The sequence below is a fragment of the Protopterus annectens genome, chromosome 2.part0 (genome assembly GCF_019279795.1).
Source record: "Protopterus annectens isolate FY-2018-M chromosome 2.part0, PAN1.0, whole genome shotgun sequence".
Taxonomy (NCBI): domain Eukaryota; kingdom Metazoa; phylum Chordata; order Ceratodontiformes; family Protopteridae; genus Protopterus; species Protopterus annectens.
Genome location: NC_056728.1, coordinates 39,051,376 through 39,073,875, shown reverse-complemented (window position 1 = coordinate 39,073,875; position 22,500 = coordinate 39,051,376). Strand labels below are relative to the sequence as shown.

The window sequence follows — 22,500 nt, the reverse complement described above, 5'->3', positions numbered from 1 at the left end:
CAAATGCCGATGCCATACTAGCCCCCACAGTCACACCAGACATCTGTTGGAAAATGGCAAAAAGAAAATAGTCTTTTAAGGTTTAGATGTTTATAGTCTAGTATTTGTCTATTGATTAAAGCCCAAGTGTTATGCGCTCAGTATAATTATACATTGTAAATTGTGAAAGTTTAATATATAGTTTGTCATAATGAGTTTTTATTGGTTAATTACTTCAGTGATGTTATGGGTTTCTTATTTTATAAAGGGTTGTTACTGATTTAAAGTTTGTTCTGATGAAGTTCTACGTGTAAATAGAATGAAAATGCTTAAATCAATTTTCTGTTGCTGTGTGATTTTTTTCAGGTACCAAACTCTTGGTTTATATATTTTTTGCATTGCTTGTGTTTTGGTTATTTTGGTAACAGTGGAAATGTAACTGCCAACATGATTTCATTTGATGAAATGGATCTCTGATTCTATTTCCTCAGTCTGGTAATGGCACCTCCTCAGGGGAAAGCATGCTAACTAGTTCATTTATTTACCTAATCAACAAATGAATAAAAAAAAAAACTGCTGTGAATTGATGACTGACTGTGATATTTGCTTGTGGCACATCCCTTCAGTGATATCAAATAAATCCAAGTGTGAACTTGGAGAGGAAGACTGCACTATTGGGTTGATAAAGCCAAAGCACCCCTCTGATTCAACGTTTTACAAAAATTCTGTCACCACAGTGCTGCCTCTTCCTTTGATGTCAGTTTTCTGATTTTCTCCATCTCATTCACTAGTAACAGTGTGCCTGTTTCATTAAAGTATGATCTTTGCACATCTAATTTTCACCTAAAACCTATCAAAGTGTGCTTTTGGATTTTCAAGTAATAGGTACCAAGTACAAACCCAAGATTGGTTATTGGTTATTAGTTAAAAATTTAGAAATTATTTTAGGATTACTGCATAAATACACAACAGGTATTTACTAACCTTCATCAGGTGGAGAAGGCCTCATGGTAGTTACCACAAAACTTTGAAGATAGTCTGGCAGCAAATTAAAGTGTTGTACCATGAACACTTGATTAGGACTGCTTGAAATTCTCTGCAGCTCTCCTGCATCTGCATCTCCACTGCCAAATGCAAAAGTCATAATTCCTGTATTTCTAAGTCCTCTAGCTGAGCCACTGATATCATCATTGGAGCTTCCACTTGTCAGAAGGATTAAGACTTGACGGACACCTTCATTTATTCTACTTCCCTTATTACTTTGGAAAACATTATTAATTGCATAATTCAAAGCCGCACCAGTATTAATATCAGAACCTCCCCTGTGCCGTACAGCCTGAATGGCATTAAGAATGTCCTCTTTAGATGTATGATCATTGAAAAAAAATTCTGGGTTTGCTGTATCACTGTACTGGACCAAAGCCAGTCGAACACCATCAGGACCAATGTCTAACTTTCTTGCCACCTCTTTTACAAAATCTTTCATGTACGAAAAAGTGTCTTCAGTGCCATCAGAGCCATCAACCAGAAACAACATATCCATAGGAACTGTAGGAGCTAAGAAATGTCAAAATTAAAAATAATTAATTCAGTTTTAATTCGCAGTGTAACCTTTCCTTGAAGAAAAAGGCATACAGTAACATTTTGCAACAGGCATTTTAATGATATGCTATGTTCATTTGGCATTATGTTGAATATTACATGACTAATTCTGGAACCTTTGAAAGTAAAAATACATTTATATGAAAATAATATAACAGACACTGATATAAACTGATAAAGCAATATCTGGATTTGAGGAATGCTAGTGTTTTACTTGCAATAGCTGTTTGCTGGTAACACCATGCAGAACACATGCTACTTCTAAACATGCCTTAGTAGCATTACTCCCAGTTGTGTAACAGCAAGTACAGTAAATAATTATACCTGAATCACTCTAATCATTTTTTTCAGGAAAGTTAGAGTTAATATTTGATGGCATTTTACTTTGGAAGTTACAATAACAACAAAAGAGTTTATAATCTATCCAGATACACAAATGAGGTGACACTATGTTAGCTAGACTTAATATTTAGTTCATCATGACATTCTTGCAAGTACTGAAATATCTCACTGCCTCATCATTCTAATCCCACAATCCAGCTCAGACAATGCAGTTAGCTACATTTTTCATGTCATATTACTTGTTGTTGACAATTATTTTTTCTATTCCTGTTACCCCCCCCAGTTAAATGTTACAGGCATGTAAAGTTACAGAAGTACTTCTGAATGAACAGCTATGCTTATACATACCTACATAATTTTATGACTAACGCAGAAGCATTCATGTTATTCTCAGTGCATTTTCTGCTAAACAGCAGCAAAGTACTCCTGATTTTCTGAGATTTAAGCTTAACTACTCTAGAGAAGGGATACATTTTCTAGACATTAATATCTGTAAATAAGTAACTGAACTATGTACTATCATCCTTAGAAAAGAGGTACAAGCTAATAGGTACCTACACAGAATAAGTACACACATACAACATACTTTTTAAAGTATTGTTAAAAGCCAGTTAATGAGGATCACTAGGCTAAATACCGATATACAGATATGTAATGAAAGTGATGCTGGGAGAATTTAAGGCTAAAGAGCATGATGATACCCTGCTGGGAGAATTAACACCCCTAGAGGGCTCAGGGTGAGCATACAACCCTATGTTAAAGGGATGGATGAGGTCTTACACTGTGATTGGCAAGCAGCACAACAAACAGCCCTACGTTATTTGCTACAACTTTAATATCATTCTATGAATGGAAAATTGACAATTTGACTTATACTACATCAACTTTATGTAATCTGGCCTAACCATTTGAACAACCAGTTATAGGCAACTCTTTTCAGAGTTAACCAAGGATCTTATTTTGATGGAAAAGAAACTTAAGTCTCGTATGCTTAGAAAATTTCAAAGGGACATTAGGGATTATGAACATGGGAAAAAGTTTCAAATTCAAAAGAATGTTAAATTTGCACATAAAAAGGAACACTTTGGAGTTCTTTACAAAAGAAAAAGAAAAAAGTCAATATTAAAAACCATTGACGGACAAACTGATACTTCAGGAGCTGAGTTTTCATCTGCTGCTGATACTGAGGGTGATATTTCTTTTGGATCACCTAGGGCCAAAAAGAAAAACAATACAGCCCCTTTAGAAGAGGCAGATTGGGTGGACATAAGCACTGTAAGCTAGATTACCACACTGAAGACACTTCTACAATTGATGGTGCCCAAATTGGGACTTTTCAAAATGGACATAATATTTCTGCCACTCAATTGTCTGTTATTGAAAGAGATTTATTAAATAAAAGTTTGGGATTTATTCTCGGTTATATGGTTTCAGAAGAAACTTTTGTTCAGGATATTATTTCTTTTTGTAGAATTTTGAATTTAAAACAAAGAAGTTATGTATTACCATAAATTTCCATCTGTGTTGTCAGTCTTCACTAATCCCTGACTGTGGGCTCGGGTTTTGAGTCTCGGAACTGACTCAGCCATTTTTCCAGCTTGTGCCTCCCAAAACTCTTGAGCTAGGCTCTACCCATAATGCTGCTTACTAAATTACCTCAGATCGAGTTTGTCTACAATAGTGACAGGCAAACAAGAAGTAATAAATAAGAGACCATATCTGTGCCCCTATTATGAAGCCAGTCTTTCAGAATATTTGGTCTACAAAGTGTCTTAGGCAGGGGGAAGGAGAGGGGAATGTCAAGGATTAGTGAAGATCGACAACACAGATGGAACATTATGGTAAGACATAACTTCTTTATCTGATGTTGCCAATCTTCACGTAATCCTTGACTGTGAAACAGAGTCCCTAGCCACCTGAATCTTGGGAGGTCTCATGACAGAATATTCCTAAGCACCATCGAACCAAATAATGCACGTCCCCTAAAGACCTGGTCCAGTTTGTAATGAATAATAAAAGTATGAGGAGATTCCCATGTAGCTGCTGCACAAATGTCATCTAAATAAGCTCTACCATGAAAAACTACAGAAGCTGCTACAGCTGTAGTTGAATGGGCTCTCACAGGACATGGCGGGTGAAGTCCCTTTGAGTGATAAATAAAAGTGATACAATCCCTAAGCCATTTAGTTAAGGTAACCTTAAGAAACTGGGTCACCTAAGGAAAGTGAGGAAAAGGTACTGAACAATTGGTTGGATTTTCCAATGTCCTTTGGTCTGTGAAGGTAAAAACTAAATTGCCTGTGGATGCCCAGTAAGTGCAAACAGTACTCTCCCTTATTAGAGAAATTAGGACTGGCAGATGTAAAGATTGATTGATATTTGATTCTGGGACAACCTTCGGCAAAAATATGGATTCATCCTGATGGAAACCCTGTCCTTATGAAACATTAAATAGGGGGGCCTGCAGGACAAGGTTTGAATTTCCAATATTCTTTTGGCTGAAGTGATAGCTATCAAAAACAAAGCTTTCCAGGTTAAAAACTTTAAATCACAAGTTGCTGAAGGTTCAAAAGGGGACAAAGTGCAAGACTGTAGGACCGGGGTAAATACCATGAAGCACTGGGTTCTTTAAATGGAGGTCTTAGCATAAAGGTTCTTTTCAAAAAGGCCTTACAAAGTTTATGAGATATAAGTGAAGAACCATCAAGACCAATATGATAAAAAGATATCACAGCAAGATGTACTCGAATGTCAGAATCTGAGTAGCCAGACTGATAAAGAAAGGCCAGAAAATCTAAATCTTTATCTACAGGTGCTGTGTAGGAATCGATATTACTGTCAAGTGACCATATAGCAAATTGTATCCATTTGTTATGATACAGCTTTCTGGCTGAAGGTTTGTGGTGGGCCAAAATGATTTGTTGGACCGGGGAAGTAAGAGAAAAATTGCCTTGCAATCATGAGAACTAGAGAAGCCACGAAGTGAGCTTGAGATGATGGAGATTCAAATGAACCATTCCTTCTGGGTGAGATCCTTCTCTATGCCTCACCTATATATACAAAACTATGTAAAAACAACCTCAACAAGCTAGCAATATCCTACAATAATGTTGCCAGATTTGCAACTGGGTCTGCCTTCAGATCCCACCATTGTGATAATCTTAAACAGCTAGGATGGCTAGAACTGGCAAATATAATACTATTTAATCAATTAACAGCTGCCTACAAGATCCTGTATCAACCTACTAACACACCTATACTTACTAACCTAATCACCCCCCATGTACTCAATGACAAAGCGAAAAGCCACCAGCTGGAGACGAAATAAATTTATTTTGTACAAGAACAAGAAACAAACTTTGAATATATAAAAAAATTGTTAATTTATTATTATTTATTATCCATAATTAATATATAATTCTTATATAGAAAATGTCAATAGTACTATTAGAATTTAAAATTATTTTGTGAGGCTGGCATCATATATTAATTTATTAATATATTAATATATTAATATATTAACTGATTTTTGAGATATTTATATATATATATATATATATATATATATATATATATATAATATATTTATATTTATATATATATATTTATATATATATATATATATATATATATATTATATATATATATTTGCAATTTTAAGAATTTTTTTAATTAAATAATAATTGATTGTTTGCATAGTTAAATATAATAAAATTTGGATATTTGATTCATAATGGAGGTATAATTTTATAACCATAAAGTTTAAATAGATTTAATATAAAGAGAATCATTTTTGATTCTGTCTTCCCTTATAGTATCATTAGGCATGCTCGAGGTTTCAAGAGCCATATGGCGGGTTTTTTTGAATTACAGGAGATTATAAAAGGAAGTGAAGATTTTTAAAACACTGTCTGATGAAGTTTTATATTAATTAAACAAAAGCGCTTACATTATTTTTATTTGTGTTCTTGTAAATTTCGAAGTTCGTTTCTTGCTCTTGTACAAAATAAATGTATTTCATCTCCAGCTGGTGGCTTTTCGCTTTGTCGTTGAGTAGTCTGTTTGTTCTTTTGAGTCATGTCGTCTACAAATGTTAGCGAAAGTGCCATACGTCTGGATGACGCTACTAACAGGACCAAAGGGTTGATTGGAAATCTAACAGCCTTAATCATGAAGCTTACTCAGCGAGTAGATGGTTTTTAGGAGAGACTTAATGCTTCAGAAAATAATAGTGCAAACGGGAGCTTGCACGCTGTGACATCTAATGGTGCCTGTAATTTTAACCTGACACCCGCATGCCTGGGGAATGGTAATCATCTTAATATTGATAATAATTCTGGAACTGGTTTGCAAGACCAGATACAAAGTACCAATTCACAAGTGCAAGGGAATAATAGAGGATACCAGCCATCATGTGCCTTGGGGCACTTTTCTAAGAACAAAGATGGTATAAGGAATGACATTCCAGTTTTAAATGAATGGCTGGAATCATTATTTGCCTTTTCAGGTGGACTGAGTAAAGGTACTATATCACTAGACTCAAAGTTAAATGACTATGATTATAAACTGCTTAAGTGTAAAAAATTGCAATTAGAGAATGCATATCTAAAAGAATGCATTAAACATAACATTATACCTAAGGGGTTGCGGTTTTGACGCTTCCCCACAGGTTTAGTTTATAATTCTCCATTTCACACAAAACTGTTGCAATTGTTTGATAAGAGCAGGAGAGAACTACTTAATAATAAAATATAATCCAATAAATTATATTATATTTATAGTCATATATATATATATATATATATATATATATATATATATATACATTTTCATATATTCATTATATATACAGATTTATATACATAGATTATTTAATCTGTTAACACACTATTTATATACATACAGTGCCTATATACATACTTTTTATATATATTTATTCACATCACACATTTACATATCTTGGGCTTAATTTTAATATACATTATATTTCATATCATATTTCATTTATACATACATACAGTATATATTGCATTTATTCCATTCACTATATTTATCATACTTACACATATTTATTAACTTATTTTATACATACAGATCAATATACATATCTCGATTAACTTTATACATACTTATTATACTCATTACATGTATTATATTTATCAGATTTATCACATCATATTTACTTTATATACAGATCCGTGCATAAATATTAATTTATTCATACAGTGGTTACGCATGTACATACACCCGTTACAGATATCAGAAATACATACACATTTCTGTTACAAACATACACTCATTTTTAATATATACATATATTTATTCTTCGTACATAAATAATATGATATAACCAGCTTTGAACACTTTTTATTGGATGCTTCTTGGGTATATTTATAATATTTTAATGATGCAATGTTTAAATGCATTTATCATTATGTTTTGACTGTACGTTACAAAAAACTGTTATACTTAATGGTCGATGCAGATGATTTTTTCTGAAGTGTTTCTGAGCTCTTACAAATGGCATTTTTAAGCATAGCCCAGATTTTTTATATAATTACTTAATTGTTTGCAGTTTGCTCAATTAACGAAAAGTGTTAGCACTATATAAAGGGTGGAATTATATCATTTTATGTAAGATCTGAAGAAGCTAAGTTTTAGTGAAAGCGCTCATCTTTATTTATGTTCTGTTCGTTGAATGTCAATAAACGGACTTGATTTTACATTGGTATTATATCGACTTGATTGGGATACTGTATTTTTACTACAGGAAGCCTGTGACGGATTTTATACCCACTTCGCACACAAGTACCTACTCGTTTTTACCTTAATGTATCATGATAATATTTATAATGAGTCTAGTAAATTTAATATTAGTAGTACCTTTAATCCACCTTTGCACCCAAAACTTTTTTTATATGAAAAAATGTGTGAATATCAATTGAAATGTTTAGATAAATTTGGTAGAGAAACCAGTAGTTTATCAAATCGGAATGATGAAGAACAAAAGATTTTAACAACATTAAAAACAGAAAAAAATAGAATCATGAAGCCAGATAAAGGTGGAGGAGCTGTAATCATGAGTAATGAATTATATAACCACAAATTAAATTTAATTTTGGAAACTGATACTTATGAACAGATATCCATAAATGAATTGAATATAGCATATAAAAAATATATGCTCAAATATATATGTTTTTAGACAAGCGTATAGATATAAATTTATTTAATTATCTTAATATTATATGTCCCAGAATCCCTATATTTTTTGGAAACCCAAAAGTACATAAAAATATAAGAGATCCACCTATGTGACTGTTAGTAAATGGGAGAGATTCTATTACGTCAGCATGTGCTAAGTATGTTGACTATGAGTTAAAAAAGATTATAAAAAAATGAAAAATATATATATATAAGACTCATGGACATTTTTAGAACATATGAATGAAGTAGAATTTAATAAGAAAGATATTTTAGTGACAACAGACGTATGTGATCTCTATACAGTTATACCCCGAATAATAGGTCTTGAATGGGTTAATGAATTATTAATACAATACCGTGTCAATCATGAATTACCCTTATAATAGAACTTTTGGAAATAATTTTGAATAATAATTTTATAATGTTTGATAAAAAATATTTCTTGCAGAAAAAAGGTACTGCAATGGGCTCTCCATGTGGAGGCACATATGCAAACCTTGTTATGGCTTTCTGGGAGAAAAAATATGTTTTTAATAGTAAATATTTTACATTCATTAAATCTTATCACCTTTTTCAAGATAATGTCTGCCTCATTTGGAATGGTACTATAGAAGTTTTAAATTAATTTTTAATATATATTAATGGAACTACAGAATTTTTTTTAATTTACATGGAATATTAATGAACATAGTATCAATTATTTAGACATACAATTTACGAAAGATTTAGAAAATGAAACGTATATTGCAGCAATTCATAGAAAAGAATCAAATTTGAATAGTTTTCTTCATTATAACAGCTCTCATCCTGAACATCAGAAAAAATCTGTAGTGAAGGGACAGTTAGAGCTGCACGAATGATTACCAATTTTGAACAATCCGAAATAGAATGTAATTTTTTAAGAAGTATGTTTATTAATAAATGTTTTCCACAAGTATTAGTCGATGCATTAATATTAGAGGTAATGCATAAAAGATTAAGTGTTCATTTTAACCCCATTTTACATAAACAAAATTTAGTAGTGAGTATAAATAACGATACATCTAATAAAATAAATGATCAAAACACTGCTGTGATAAGTAAAGATGAAAAGAATAATTTTGCAAAAGCCTTATTACTTTTTCTCAAGAACATTATTTGCTAAGAGAAATATTTATCAATAATTGGGCAATACTTATGGATGACCCACAATGTAAAAGGTATATAGGAGATATACCAAAAATAGTTTATAGAAAAGGTAGACGTTTTAAGGACATACTAAAAACTGAATCCCATATAATAATAAAAAATAGAAATATAGTTAAAGGAATGAATAAATGTGGAGCCTGTAATTGGTGTTTCAAAATTAAAGAAGGACATTCTTTTTATTTAAGAAATAAAAAATATTTAAAAAGCAAATATAATTGTAAATCTAAAGCAGTAGTATACTTAGCAATGTGTAACTCTTGCCCTATATTTTATATAGGAAAAACAGAGAGAGCGTTATCACAAAGGATCTATGAACATGAATATTCTATAAAGAAAAATAAAACAAATAATGCCTTAGCAAAACATATTAATGAATTCATTAATCATCAGTTTTATTTTACAGTTATTGACCATGTAGAAATAGAAGATAAATGTCCTTGGGGCTTATTTTTAGAACAAAAAGAGTTACAATGGCAAATTATAGTACAAGCGGATACATGGCCAGGAATTAATGAACGTAGTTCAATAGCCCCAATTTTAAAACTGAAGTCATTAAATAGAAAGAAAATCAAAGATTAAATTAAATTATATTTATATATATTTTTTTTATATATATTATAAAAAAATGTTAATTATTATTTATTATCCATAATTAATATATAATTATTATATAGAAAATGTCAATAGTACTATTAGAATTTAAAACTATTTTGTGAGGCTGGCATCATATATTAATTTATTAATATATTAATATATTAACTAATTTTTGAGATATTTATATATATATATATATATATTTGCAATTTTAAGAATTTTTTTAATTAAATAATAATTGATTGTTTACATAGTTAATTGTAATAAAATTTGGATATTTGATTCATAATGGAGGTGTAATTTTATAACCATAAAGTTTAAATAGATTTACTATAAAGAGAATAATTTTTGATTCTGTCTTCCCTTATAGTATCACTAGGCATGCGCGAGGTTTCAAGAGTCATATGGTGGGGTTTTTTGAATTACAGGAGATTATAAAAGGAAGTGACGATTTTTAAAACACTGTCTGATGAAGTTTAATATTAATTAAACGAAAGTGCTTACATTATTTTTATTTGTGTTCTTGTAAATTTCGAAGTTCGTTTCTTGTTCTTGTACAAAATAAATTTATTTCATCTCCAGCTGGTGGCTTTTCGCTTTGTCATTGAGTACAAAGTTTGTTTGTTCTTTTGAATCTAATCACCCCCTATAACAACCTCAAGACCCTACGCTCAGAAAATAAAGTACTTGTACAAATAGGTAAAGCTAACAACTTGGCTGGTGACTCCTTATTCACCAATACTGTAGGCAAAACCTGGAACTCCCTCCCAAAATGCCTAACCACCATTACCTCTACAACATTATTTAAAAACAAATTGAAGCCATACCTTAAATCACAGTGGCTATGCCCTTGTTCAAACCCTGACTAACTAACTCACTCTATTTTCTCAAAGTATTTATCTCCATACCTGTATAAATTTGTTACTTTTATGTTAACTACTAGTGTATATAGGTTAACTACAAAGAAAGTATTCTCTTATATTCAATTTTTATTAGGGAATTTTTTGAATGGCTAACCATAGCTGAAATGTACCATGATTCTGTTTACAGAAATGCAAAATGTAATGAATGGGATATGTATCTGTAATTTTAGCTGTATTTGCAAATGTCTCATATTATAAATGATACTATTTTTTTTGTTTGTTGGAGCTTTTCTCCCCCGGCCTCCACTGAAAAGGGATATATATCCAGTTGGACTAGCCCAGTCAACAAATGTAAAATAAAATAAATAAAATAATAAGATAACAGGTCTGGAAATGGGTCAACAATCCAAAGTTTCTGAAGTAGGTGAGGCCAAAGGAAGAGAAACCAAACTTGTCGAGGCTGGAACGGAGCAATGAGGATGATTTTGTTCTTCAACCTCTTGGCTTTCTTTAGCAATTGACATATCAGAGGAGTCGGGGGGAAAGTATACAGTAGACCAGAAGGGTGATCACGGAGAACAGAGACCCTGAGTGACTCCTCCGGAGGGAGGATTAGGGCAAAGTAACTGCTGCAGTTGTTGTTCAGAGGGGACACAAATAGAGCACAGCAAGTTTGACCTTAGTGGTGGAAAATCTTTTCCACCACTACTAGATTGAGAGACCACTCATGAGGCATTAGGAAAGTTCTGCTCAACTTGTCCACAATCACGTTGGAGCTCCAAGGAATGTGAGTTGCCATTAAAAAGCAGTTAGAAGAAATTGCCCATTGCCTTACTCTGAGGGCTTCTTAACAAAATGGGTAAGACTTGGTCCCCCTTTGTTTGTTGATATACCAGACTACCAACATGTTGTCTGTTTGTATTGCCACTGTTCCAAAGGTGAGGGTCTCTTGAAATGCTAGCAACGCTAAGAGCACCACCTTCATCTGTAGAATACAGATATGCAAATTGATCTTTATCTGGGACCAAGTGCCTTGGACTGTCCTTCCCAGATAATTTCCCCCATCCTATCTGGGAAGCATCCATGGTCACTATGGCTTAGGGCTGAGGTAGGACAAAGGGACGGCCTGACAAGATTTTATGGGAAATGAGTCAACATGATAGGTGTTACTTGCAACAATTGATTATCAAAATCTGATGATACATCGTTTGGTTTAAACCATTGGGAGGCCAAAAGCCATTGAAGAATCTGCATATGCTATCTGGCCATAGAAACTAGGGTAAAAGTGGCTGCCATTGACCCTCAAGCCTGCAGGATGAGTCTTGCTGGAACAATTCTGTTCTGAATGATGTGGTTTACTTCTGATCTGATCCTCAGGAGCCTCTCTAATGGGAGTGATGCAAATCCCATGACTGTGTCTAGTATAGCTCTAATGAATTCCAGCTGTTGTGTGGGTTCAAAAATGGGATTTTCCATAATTTATTGTGATTCCTAAGGTGGTGCAGAGATGAAGGCTGTAATCTCATGAATTACAAGTTGATGCCTGGTGGAAGCAGTACAATGCCAGTCATCAAGATATGGAAATACTCAGAATCCTAGCAGTCTGAGATGTGGTGCTATCACTGCCATGCATTTGGTGAACACCCTGGTGGTCATAGTGAGGCCAAAGGGCAGTGCCCTGAACTGATAGTTAATGGTTCCCAGCCAGAAACACAGGAATCTTCTGGAGCGCCTGTCCATTTTTACGTGATCATACACATCCTGAAGATCTATTGAGCACATTCAGTCATCTTTTTCCAAACAAATGGAAGTACTGACTGTAACAAGACCATCTGGAATTTGGTTTGTTGAACTGATTTGTTCAATTGGCTGAGATCCAAAATTGGTCTCCAGTCCCTTGTTTTTTTTTAACATTAAATCGAACCTTGAGTAGATTCTGGATCCTCTCTGGACTGGTGGGACTGACTGGATTACTCTTTTATTGAGCAGTTTTGAATTTGTAAGACTGCTTCTTCCCTGTGAGTGGGTGGAACATCTGGGAGTCTTTTTTTGTGTTTTTGGATTTATAGAAAAGGAAATGATGTATCCTCTGGAAATAATCCCCTGCAAACATTTGTCCATTGTCACCTGTAGCCAGGCAGATTAATGCAGGAATAATCATCCCCCAACTGCCTCCATTGAAAGGTAATCAGGCCTCCATTCAGGAGCACTGGTAGGAGTTACCTGAGAAGGAATCTCTGGACTCTTGGTTCTGCAGGCCACTTCTGCCTCTTGGATGATGTCTTCCATTATTACTTCCCTCTCTGCCCCAGGAGAAGTCCTTGCCATATGAGTCCTGGAAAGGCCCTTGGGTCATTTTGAACCATATCCTCCCACTTCTTTGGTTCCTGCAGTAGGGCCATTGAGAAGTAGAAGAAGCATATGTCCACAGTAGAAAGAGTTTTCCCATCTTTCTCACATCTGGTTAGTGTGTCTTTAACCTTGGGCCCAAACAGGGATGATCTGTCAAATGGAGTGTTGACAAATGAAGATTTAAATGGCTCTGCAAAGTTACACAAGCACATCCAGGCATGTCTCCTTATGGCTACACCTGAACCTGCTGCTCCTGTCATCCCTTCAGCTGTATGAGCAATTAGCCTCATGGATGAATTGGAAATCAGTTCAAGGGTGGCGAGCTGAGAGATAACCTTATCTTAGACCCCTTCAGCTACTGCTCCACTAAGAGTGTTTGAAAGCTCTTTGATCAGATCTCTCTGCAACCAAGTAAAGAGTGTCATATAATTCAAGGACTTGAGAGAAAAGGTCGATAAAGTATATATGTGCTTCCCAAACCTATCCATAGTCCTAGACTCCTTGTTAGGAGGATGGATAGTATGAATGTCTTCTGCAAGTTCCTTTTTGGTGGCTGCTGCTATCACCATGGCATCTACAGGAATACCCTTGGCCCAATGTTGCTCATCTTTAGGTGTAGACAGAATCTGGTCAGGTCTCTTACGGATTGGCTCAATGGAGTCAGGAATCTTCCAAGCCCGCTGAGCAATCAGTTTAATAAGATCATCAGTGGGTGGAGAGATCCAAGAGGTAGAGGGCTGGGCACAAAGAGCCCCTAGGTACAGTGATTCCTCTGAGGAAGGTTGAAGGGAAGTCCAGCCACCCCTCTGTTTCAGGATTTCTAGGATGTCCCCGAAGAAAACATCATCAAGGGATGACCTAGGGGAACCTTCCCCTTCATTGAAATCAGTACCCTCTGTAAAAGACTCTTCCAGGGAGGACAAGTGTTTCCTCTTGCACTTTTTCTTCCAAGGTACCTCTTCTGTGGGATGTTCCAGAGAGGTATCCAAGGAAGAAATCACCATGGTGGCTAATTCCTGAGGCGTCTGTGCCCTCTGTCCCAGAGATGAGCCTGGAGGAAGCTCCATTCAAGGGGATGTACAAGATACTTGGCCCAACAGGGATCGCATAGACTGTGAGTCCACAATGGACAAAGCCTTCTCCATGGTCCAAAAGTCAGGCCCCTCCCCCTATAGAGGGATGGGAGCCAGAGACTGAAGTAGACTCTTTCTGAACCATAGTCCCACCACACACTGAGGAAGCCACCTCTGGGGTAGAAGCCAAGGTCGAGCTTAAGAATGCCGAAGCTTCAAGAGGCATGGAGGGCTGTGAAAGTACTGAAGTTGAACCCTGCTGCTCAGAACCAGCAACGAAGCCTTGACTCTGGGATGTCTGCGGTTCTGACAAACCAGAAGAGCTCAAGGCAATCATCAGTGCTGAGGAAGTATCTCTAACCAGCACCAAGGCAGTTGGAGCCAGGTAAGTTGGTACCAGAGGCTCCGAAATCTCATCTGGAGTCAGAGGAGGAATCTGAATGGGCGTCGAGAAAGGACCAGCTCTGGAGCTGAGTTGGCTTGGAACCGAGGGTGAAGGCAATTCCCCCACTGTCAGGAGCTGGTTGACCAGTCTCATAATATCTGACTTGAAAAGGCTCTTAGTAGACTAAATAGAGCAGTCTGATGGGGGCCTAGCTAGTGTTGGTTCTAAAATGGAACTTGGTGGGTGGTCAAAAAACAGGTCTATTGATGGAGAATAAGAGGTCCTTCATAAGGAAATAGGATGAGGCTGTTTCAGTACTGATGATCAGCTGGTACCAAAGCCCCAGATGTTTGCACTGAAGTTTGTCTCAAAGATAAATCATCTTCACCTACAGGTGCCAAAGATGCAGTCAATGTCATAGGTGGTTTGGTCAATTTAACAGGCAGTTGTGAGGAACTTGTCTGAACCTAATGTGGTCATTTTTTGGTTTTGGATGATGAAGATGAAGAAGAGGAAGAGCTGGCTTCATTCTTGGAATCGCTTCTTCAAAATCATTCTTCAGGAGTCCCTTTAAAATAAGTTTGTTTCTGTGCTCAGTCAAGGTTATGGGAGAGAAACCATGGGAAACAGTACAATCCTCCTAGAGATGGACAGCACCTAACCACAATAAACAGAAAGTTTGTCCATCTAAGTTGGGCATTTTTCTGTCACATTTTTGGCACCTCTTAAACTCAGAGGTGCCTTTAGCAGATTTATCAGCCGTGGTAACAAAATAAAGGCCTAAGGCACTCTAACACATGCACGCAGAGGAAGAGAAACAGAAAGAAATATTCTCTTTTTTTTTTGAAAAAGGACAAGAAAAGGGGGAAAAATTACCAATGATGGTAAGAAAGATTATCCTGAGGTAAAGGAAGCAGAGAAAGGAATCACCAACAATGGTACATTAAACTACCTAATGGCAGAAAGTAATGTAAGGGAGAAAGCACTCACACACACACTGAAATAAGAGAGGAGGGGGTAGAAACCTTAGAGACTATAGCAAACATACAAAAGAGTTACAGAAAAAATTAAATAAACACAAAAAGTTTATAAATTTACAATATTACAATGCCAAAACTCAAGAGATAGGTTGGACGCATCTGATACCACAAAGCGGCAAATGAAATCTGAGGTAATTTAATAAGGAGCATTATGGGTAGAGCCTAGCTGAAGAGTTTTGGGAGGCGCAAGCTGGAAAAATGTCCAAGTTGGTTCTGAGGCTCAAAGGATTACGTGAAGCTTGACAACATCAGAACAATTTTTTTATGATAAGCCTAACGATGACCAAGATAATGTGGGTTTTAAGTTTAGATGTTTTCACCTCCCATGAATAAGTATGTGGAGGTGTTTTAACAATAACAGATTCATGATTTGCATTTTTCTTACAATTCCTATAGGAAAATTAAAATAATAATTTAACTAAAAAAACAATTCCAGGCCCTTAAATCTTTGAGTAATAATAAACAATTAATTATCAATACTGCTGACAAAGGGGGGGTTGTAGTAGTTTGGGACTGATCCATGTACTTTTCTGAAGCTAAAAAACAACTGCTGGATCATCAATTCTATTAACAGATGATGTTTTAGGATTCTATCCCTAAATTCAAATCTGAAATCGATAAATGTTTGGAACTGGCCTTAGAGGAAGACATTATTTTCAAGGAAACGGTTTATCATTTAACAGTTCCTGATCCCTCCAAAAATATTTTTATTTATTTCTAAAAATCCACAAGGATTTATGGCAACCACCAGATCAACCTATAGTTTCGGGGAGGTGATCATTAACAGGCATTATTATCCTTTTTATTCCAATACTTTAAGCCACTGCTCAGTTTAGTAAGATCATGTACTCAAGATACCACAAATTTACTCAATATCATACAGGATACTCAACTTGAAAAGGGATGGTATCTGTGTACCCTAGATCTCACGGCCCTATATACTAACATTCTACATTGGGCAGTTCTGCTGGCCTTGGAGTATTGTTTAAACTGGGGGGCTATATACACTCCTGGTTTTAATACATTTTTGCTCTGTTTAACTGAACATGTATTAACCAAAAATATTTTTTTACTTCAAGGATGAATGTTACTTGCAGTTAAAATGTATAACTATGGGGGCTTTTTTTGTTCCCATTTATGCAGACTTATTTATAGGGTAAATTTAAGAACAAATCATTTACGATAATTATAACATTTTTTTTTTTGGATTCATTAGACGTCTGGTGTAGATATTTGGATGATTGTTGGGTTGTATGGAGATCAGATTTGGAATATTTACAGGAGTTTGTGGACTATCTTATTGAGAATAAGTGGGGGATTAATTTTACTCTAAATTTTCACCAAACCAGCATTGTGTTTCTGGATGTAATGGTATCTGCACATGAGGATGGTACTTTAGCCAGTACTCTATATAGGAAACATCCTCATAGTCATATACGTTTACATGCCAACAGGTGCCATCCCCCCACATTATAATAAATATTCCTAAATCTCAATTTCTGAAGAAATATAGGATTTGTTCTTCAGAACAGGACTTATTAACCCAAAACAAAGACCTCATTATGAGGTTTATTGATAGGGGTTATGATTGCGCTCAGGTGATCAACATTTCTACGCTGGTTCATTTCATGGACTGGTCCCAGTTGTTACAGTACAAAACGAGATATATTCATAAACAGCTTTTGAGACTGGTTATGAATTATGGCGGCAATATACAATTTTTATGGATCTGGTACAAAAACATTGGGACATATTAGCAGATGCACATTTTAAATAATGTATTACCATCAAAATGCCTATTTTCTTATAGGAAGGGTAAAACTTTAAGTAGTTGGTTTAATCACTATAAGAAATTGACTCCTTCAAACCTCAATACAGACCAAAACACTATTGAGGGTTACACCTTATCAGGTTGTTACCCTTGTGGCAACTGTAGTTTTTGTAAGTATGTATGAAAAACTAAAGGTTTTACTTCTAAAAATACTTCTGTTGTTTTTGAAATTCAAGTTTTTGGCAACTGTAATACAGATTGGGTCATCTATTTAGTGACCTGTTGCTGCTCGGCATTTTATATTGGACAAACTTTGCATCCCTTTAAAATTAGAGTTTCTGAGCATCTTAGTGATATAAGATGTAGATGGAGTTCAAATGCTTTATTTAAACATACATCAGACAGCCAAATTCAATTTTGTAATTATAGCTAGAATAACTTTAGAAGAAGAAATAAAAGTGGATGGCACAGTTTGTTAACTAGAAAAGAAAAAAAATGTGGATTATCAAGCTGTGGGGGGGGGGGGTTCCCTTCCGGACTTAGTACACAATTATAATTAACCAATCATTGTAGTTCTATTGCTTTTTAAGGCAGGATATCTGGTTCTTTCAGATAACACTGATGAAGGCTTGATGCTGAAACATCTGTTTTTGGTTGGTTGAAATAAAGTTATTTTGGCACATGGACTTTGAGTACTGGCCTTGTTGGGTTTCTATGCTATCCAATAGAGTCCCCAGCTACTTGAATCCCAGGATGGTATTCATGGAAGGATATTCCAGAGGACAGTGGAACAAAAGCTGTCCTATCTATGGAGAAATATCCAGTTTGTAATGGGCAATAAATGTATGAGCATTGGACTAAGCGACAGCAGCACGAATAGCTTCAATTGATGTCCTAGACAAAAAGGCAGAAGTGGAAACTGTTCTTGCTAAATGTGCCTTTGGGGGGTTTTTTTAAAGGCAAGCCTTTGTTCTGATAAACTTGAGAAATGCAGATATCCAGCCATCTAGCCAATGTAACTTTTGACACAGCCTGACCCAGTTTTGCTCTGGAAAAGCAGATAAATAATTGGTCTGACTTCCTGAAGGGCTTCATCCTGTGAAGGTAGAATCACAATTGTCTATGTACATCCAACAAATGAAGCATATATTTCCCTTTATTAGTGAAGTTAGGAAAGAAAGTGGCTGTCTATACTACGGACCAGTGTCAATTTCTGATATTTATTCTATTGTAATTATATGTCATTCTTTATTGTGTGTTCTTGTATCTACTGGTTATATATGTGTAGCTTTTCTCCCTGGGCCTCCACTGAAAATGGGCTCACTTAGGCCCAGTGGACCATCCCAGTAACCAAATGCAGGAAAGAAAGAAAACTGGCAAACTAATAGTTTGATTGAGTGCTGCCTCTGAAACTATCTTGGTTAGAAAAGAGAAACTGGTGCATAAAGAAACAGTGTCTATATGAAAACTTATACATGGAGGCTGACAAGACAAGGCCTAGAGTTTGGAAACTCTGCTGACTGATGTAATAGCCACCAAAAAATAGCTGTCCTTGACAGGAACTTTAGGTCAACTTTGACTGCTGGTTTGAATGGAGACAGCATTAGCATTTGTAGAAGCATACTAAAGGTCCAAAGAGGAGTGGTGTCTTTGACAGGTGGTTTGGGAAGAAAGGACCCCCTGAGGAAGGTTTTGCACAATTTAAGAGAGGTCAAAGATGAATGATTCTCACCCATGTGGAAATTAGACATCCCAGCTAACTGAACTTTAATTGTGGAGTAACTGGCTCCACTATGGAAAACTGTGACAAGGAACTATAACAGTTCTGATACCACTGTGTGTGTGTGTGTGGGGGGGGGGGGGGGGTGAAAAAGGTCTAACTTTCTGTCAGAAGCCCAAGTGGAAAACCTTGTCCTAGTTGAGCCTTTCTGAGATGATGTGATAATATGTACTACTTTAGAAGAAAGCCTGGACTGCCTAACCATCACTGGAAGTCTGAGAAACCATGTGGTCAACTTGAGGGCTAGAATGTTTAGGTGAGGCATCCTAGATGGATGAGACACAAGATCTGAATCTGGGTCCAGTACCCAAAGAAGGTGTATCAAATGAGGCCAAATGAAAGGGAACCACACCTGTCAAGGCCAGAAGGAGGCAATGAGGATGACCATGGTCTTCTGTCAAGATGCTTTCTGAACAAATTTCAGAATTAGTGGGGTTGGCAGGTTTGCATAAAGAAGATCGAAGGTCAATTGTGGATCAGGGCATCCCTTGGTGACCCCCCCCCCCATGAAAGGATTAGAGCAAAGAACCTGCTGCACTGGGAACTTGGCAGAAGAAGAAAAGAGAGCACAGCATGGTTGGCCCCATTGATGAAAAGTTTGTTTGGCTACTGTTATGTTGAGAGTCGGCTCATGAGGTAGTAGGAGAGACCTCCTCAATCTGCCTGCTAATACATTGGACCTGCCTGGTATGCACATCATTATTGGAAAGTAAGCAGAGGAAATCGCCCACTGCCACTCTCTCATTGCTTCTTTACATTAGGGATAGGAGTGCATTCACCCATGTTTGTCGATGTACCAGACCACTGACATACTGTCTGTCTGTATGGATATCATCTCTAAAGGAATGATGTCCTGGAAGATCTGCAAAACTAACAGAACTGCCTTTATCTCTATGATCCTGAGGTGAAGACTGGTCTCTAAAGTGAACAACGTGCCTTGGACCATCTTCTCCATATAATGTCTCTCAAACTCAACTAAGAAGCATCAGTGATGACTGTGGCTTTGGGTAAACAGGGAACAAAGGGACAGCCTTAGAGACATCCAGTGACTGGATCCACCAAGTTACATTGTCTCTGCAGATTTTTGTAAGACAAACTGGAAATTTCATAGGTTGGCACCTAAGAGACCACTGGACTACTAATATCCATTGCAAAACTCTCAAAGAATCTTGGCAGGGGAACAAGAATGATCATTGCTGCCATCAACCCTAGAAGCCATAGGAGCAACCTGACCAGAGGAGTTTGAAAGGAAAGCAGTTGTGAGGCCTGATTCCTTAGTGTGGACAACATGGCTTGTGGTAACCTTGCTACTTGAGAAGTGATGTCCAAGTGTGTGTCTATGAACTCCATAAAGTAATGTCCAAGTGTGTGCCTATGAACTCCATAAAGTAATGCCCAAGTGTGTGCCTATGAACTCCATAACTCATGCCAGGGATAGCTGTAATTTGTTGGAATTCACTGTAATACCTAGTTTGGAGCAAAGTCAAAGAAGACAATACCTGGTGCAGACTAGAAGATGCTTGTTGGGAGCAGTGAGGAGCCAGTCATCCATGTAAGGGAACGCCTGGAACCCTTGCAGTCTTAGATGAGCTGCAACCAATGCCATTCATTTTGTGAACATGGGGAGGAGGGGGGCTCTGATGAGGTCAAAGGGCAAGGTTCTGAACTGGAAATGACTGCTTCCCAGTTTGAAGTGCAGAAATCTTCTGGATCCTCTGTCTATTTTGATGTGATGGTATGCATCCTGAAGGTAGAGTGAGTATATCCAATCATCCTTTCATAACAGCAGGAGAATGGCCTATACTGTGGCCATTCAGAACTTCAAGTGTTTGACAAATAGATTTAGATAACTTAGGTCCAGGATTGGCCTGAGGTCCTAGTTCTTTTATGGCATTAAAAAGAACCTCGAATAAGTTCCAAACCCTTGATGATATTGTGGGGCCTTTTGGATGACTTTTTTTGTTAGCAACTTTTTATTATTTCCAATGCCACTGCTTTTCTTTGGTGGGGTGGAATGTTGAGGGATTTATTTGTTTTTGGTGGTAAATTAATAAAAGGGATATGAGAGCCTCTCATGATGACTGACTACTGACTGTACCCAGACATCTTTGGTGATGGACATCTAGGCCTCTGGATGCACAGATAAGCACCCCCCCCCCCAACTGACTCAGATTGCAGCAGTCAGGCAACCTTCAGAGCACTGTCAAGGCTTTTCAATGAAGGGACCTCTAACACCTTGGTTCTATGGACCCCTTCTGCAATGAGGGTGATGTCTACCATTAGAACACTCCTCTCCGCCTGCCTCAGGGGATCAATCTCCAGAAGAGTCTTGTCTTGGGGGAAAAACTTTGAGACTTATGGAACTACATTTCCTACTCCCTTTATGGTTCCTAGAAAAGATCCTCTGAAGGATCAAAAAGTGTATTCCTATGGCATAAAGAGTTTTCACTCCATTTTCACTCCTGGAAACTGTGTTTCTAATCTTTGGACTGAAAACATTTGATCCATCAAAAGAATCAATCATTGATGAAACATGTCTCAAATGATTCCACAAAATCACACAAGCATAATCCAGGCATGCCTCCCTACTGTAATGCCTGTGCCTGCAGCTCTCAAAACACCTTCCATCACATTAGAAATTAATCGCATGGAGGCTTTTGAAAGGGATTTCTTTCACCATCATGGACCCAGAGAGGGACTTGCACAGTTCCTTAGTCAAGCCCATCTGAAACCTCATCATGTGTGCCAAGAAATTCAGTGACCTCAAGGAAAAGGTTGCTGAAGCATAAACATGCTTGCCATATCTGTTCAAAGCCCTTGACTTCCTATTAGGAATGTGGACAGATGAGTACTACTCTGCGAGCTTCTTTTTGGTGGCTGCTGCTACCACCATTGCATCCAGAGCCAGACCTTTGTTCCAATAAGAACAGTCTTTAGGGGCTACTAAATACTTATCGGGTTTCTTTGAAATCAGTTCCCCCACATCTAGTTCCTTACATGCCCAGTGAGAGATCAGGTCAATTATCACATCAGCCAGGGAGACCACCCATGAAGCAACTGAGTCAGTGCCAAAAGCTTCAAGGAAAATGGATTACTCCTGAGAAGATGCTTTGGAAGACCAACCACCTCTCTGTCTCAAAAATTCATGAATTTCTCTGAAGGAAATGTGCTCAAGAGGTGATCTGGGGACCCTTCCCCTTAATCGAAATTTGTATCCAATGTTAACAAATCCTGTGGGGAGTCATTGTGCCTCCTCTTGCACTTATACTTCTGAGGAGCTTTTTCAGGGGGATGTTCTGCAGAAGACTCAGACAAATGAGGGGA

The 22,500-nt window shown here is 36.6% G+C and overlaps 1 protein-coding gene across 3 annotated transcripts in view; it reads right to left on the bottom strand.

The window, feature by feature from the left end:
• COL6A3 (collagen type VI alpha 3 chain) overlaps positions 1–22,500 on the bottom strand; it is a 739,239-nt gene that overhangs the window by 499,846 nt on the left and 216,893 nt on the right. For all 3 annotated transcript variants that reach the window (XM_044060522.1, XM_044060523.1, XM_044060525.1), the window contains one exon: positions 964–1,536. In XM_044060522.1, coding sequence (XP_043916457.1) covers positions 964–1,536 — 573 coding nt within the window. The remainder of the gene's footprint in view (positions 1–963; positions 1,537–22,500) is intronic.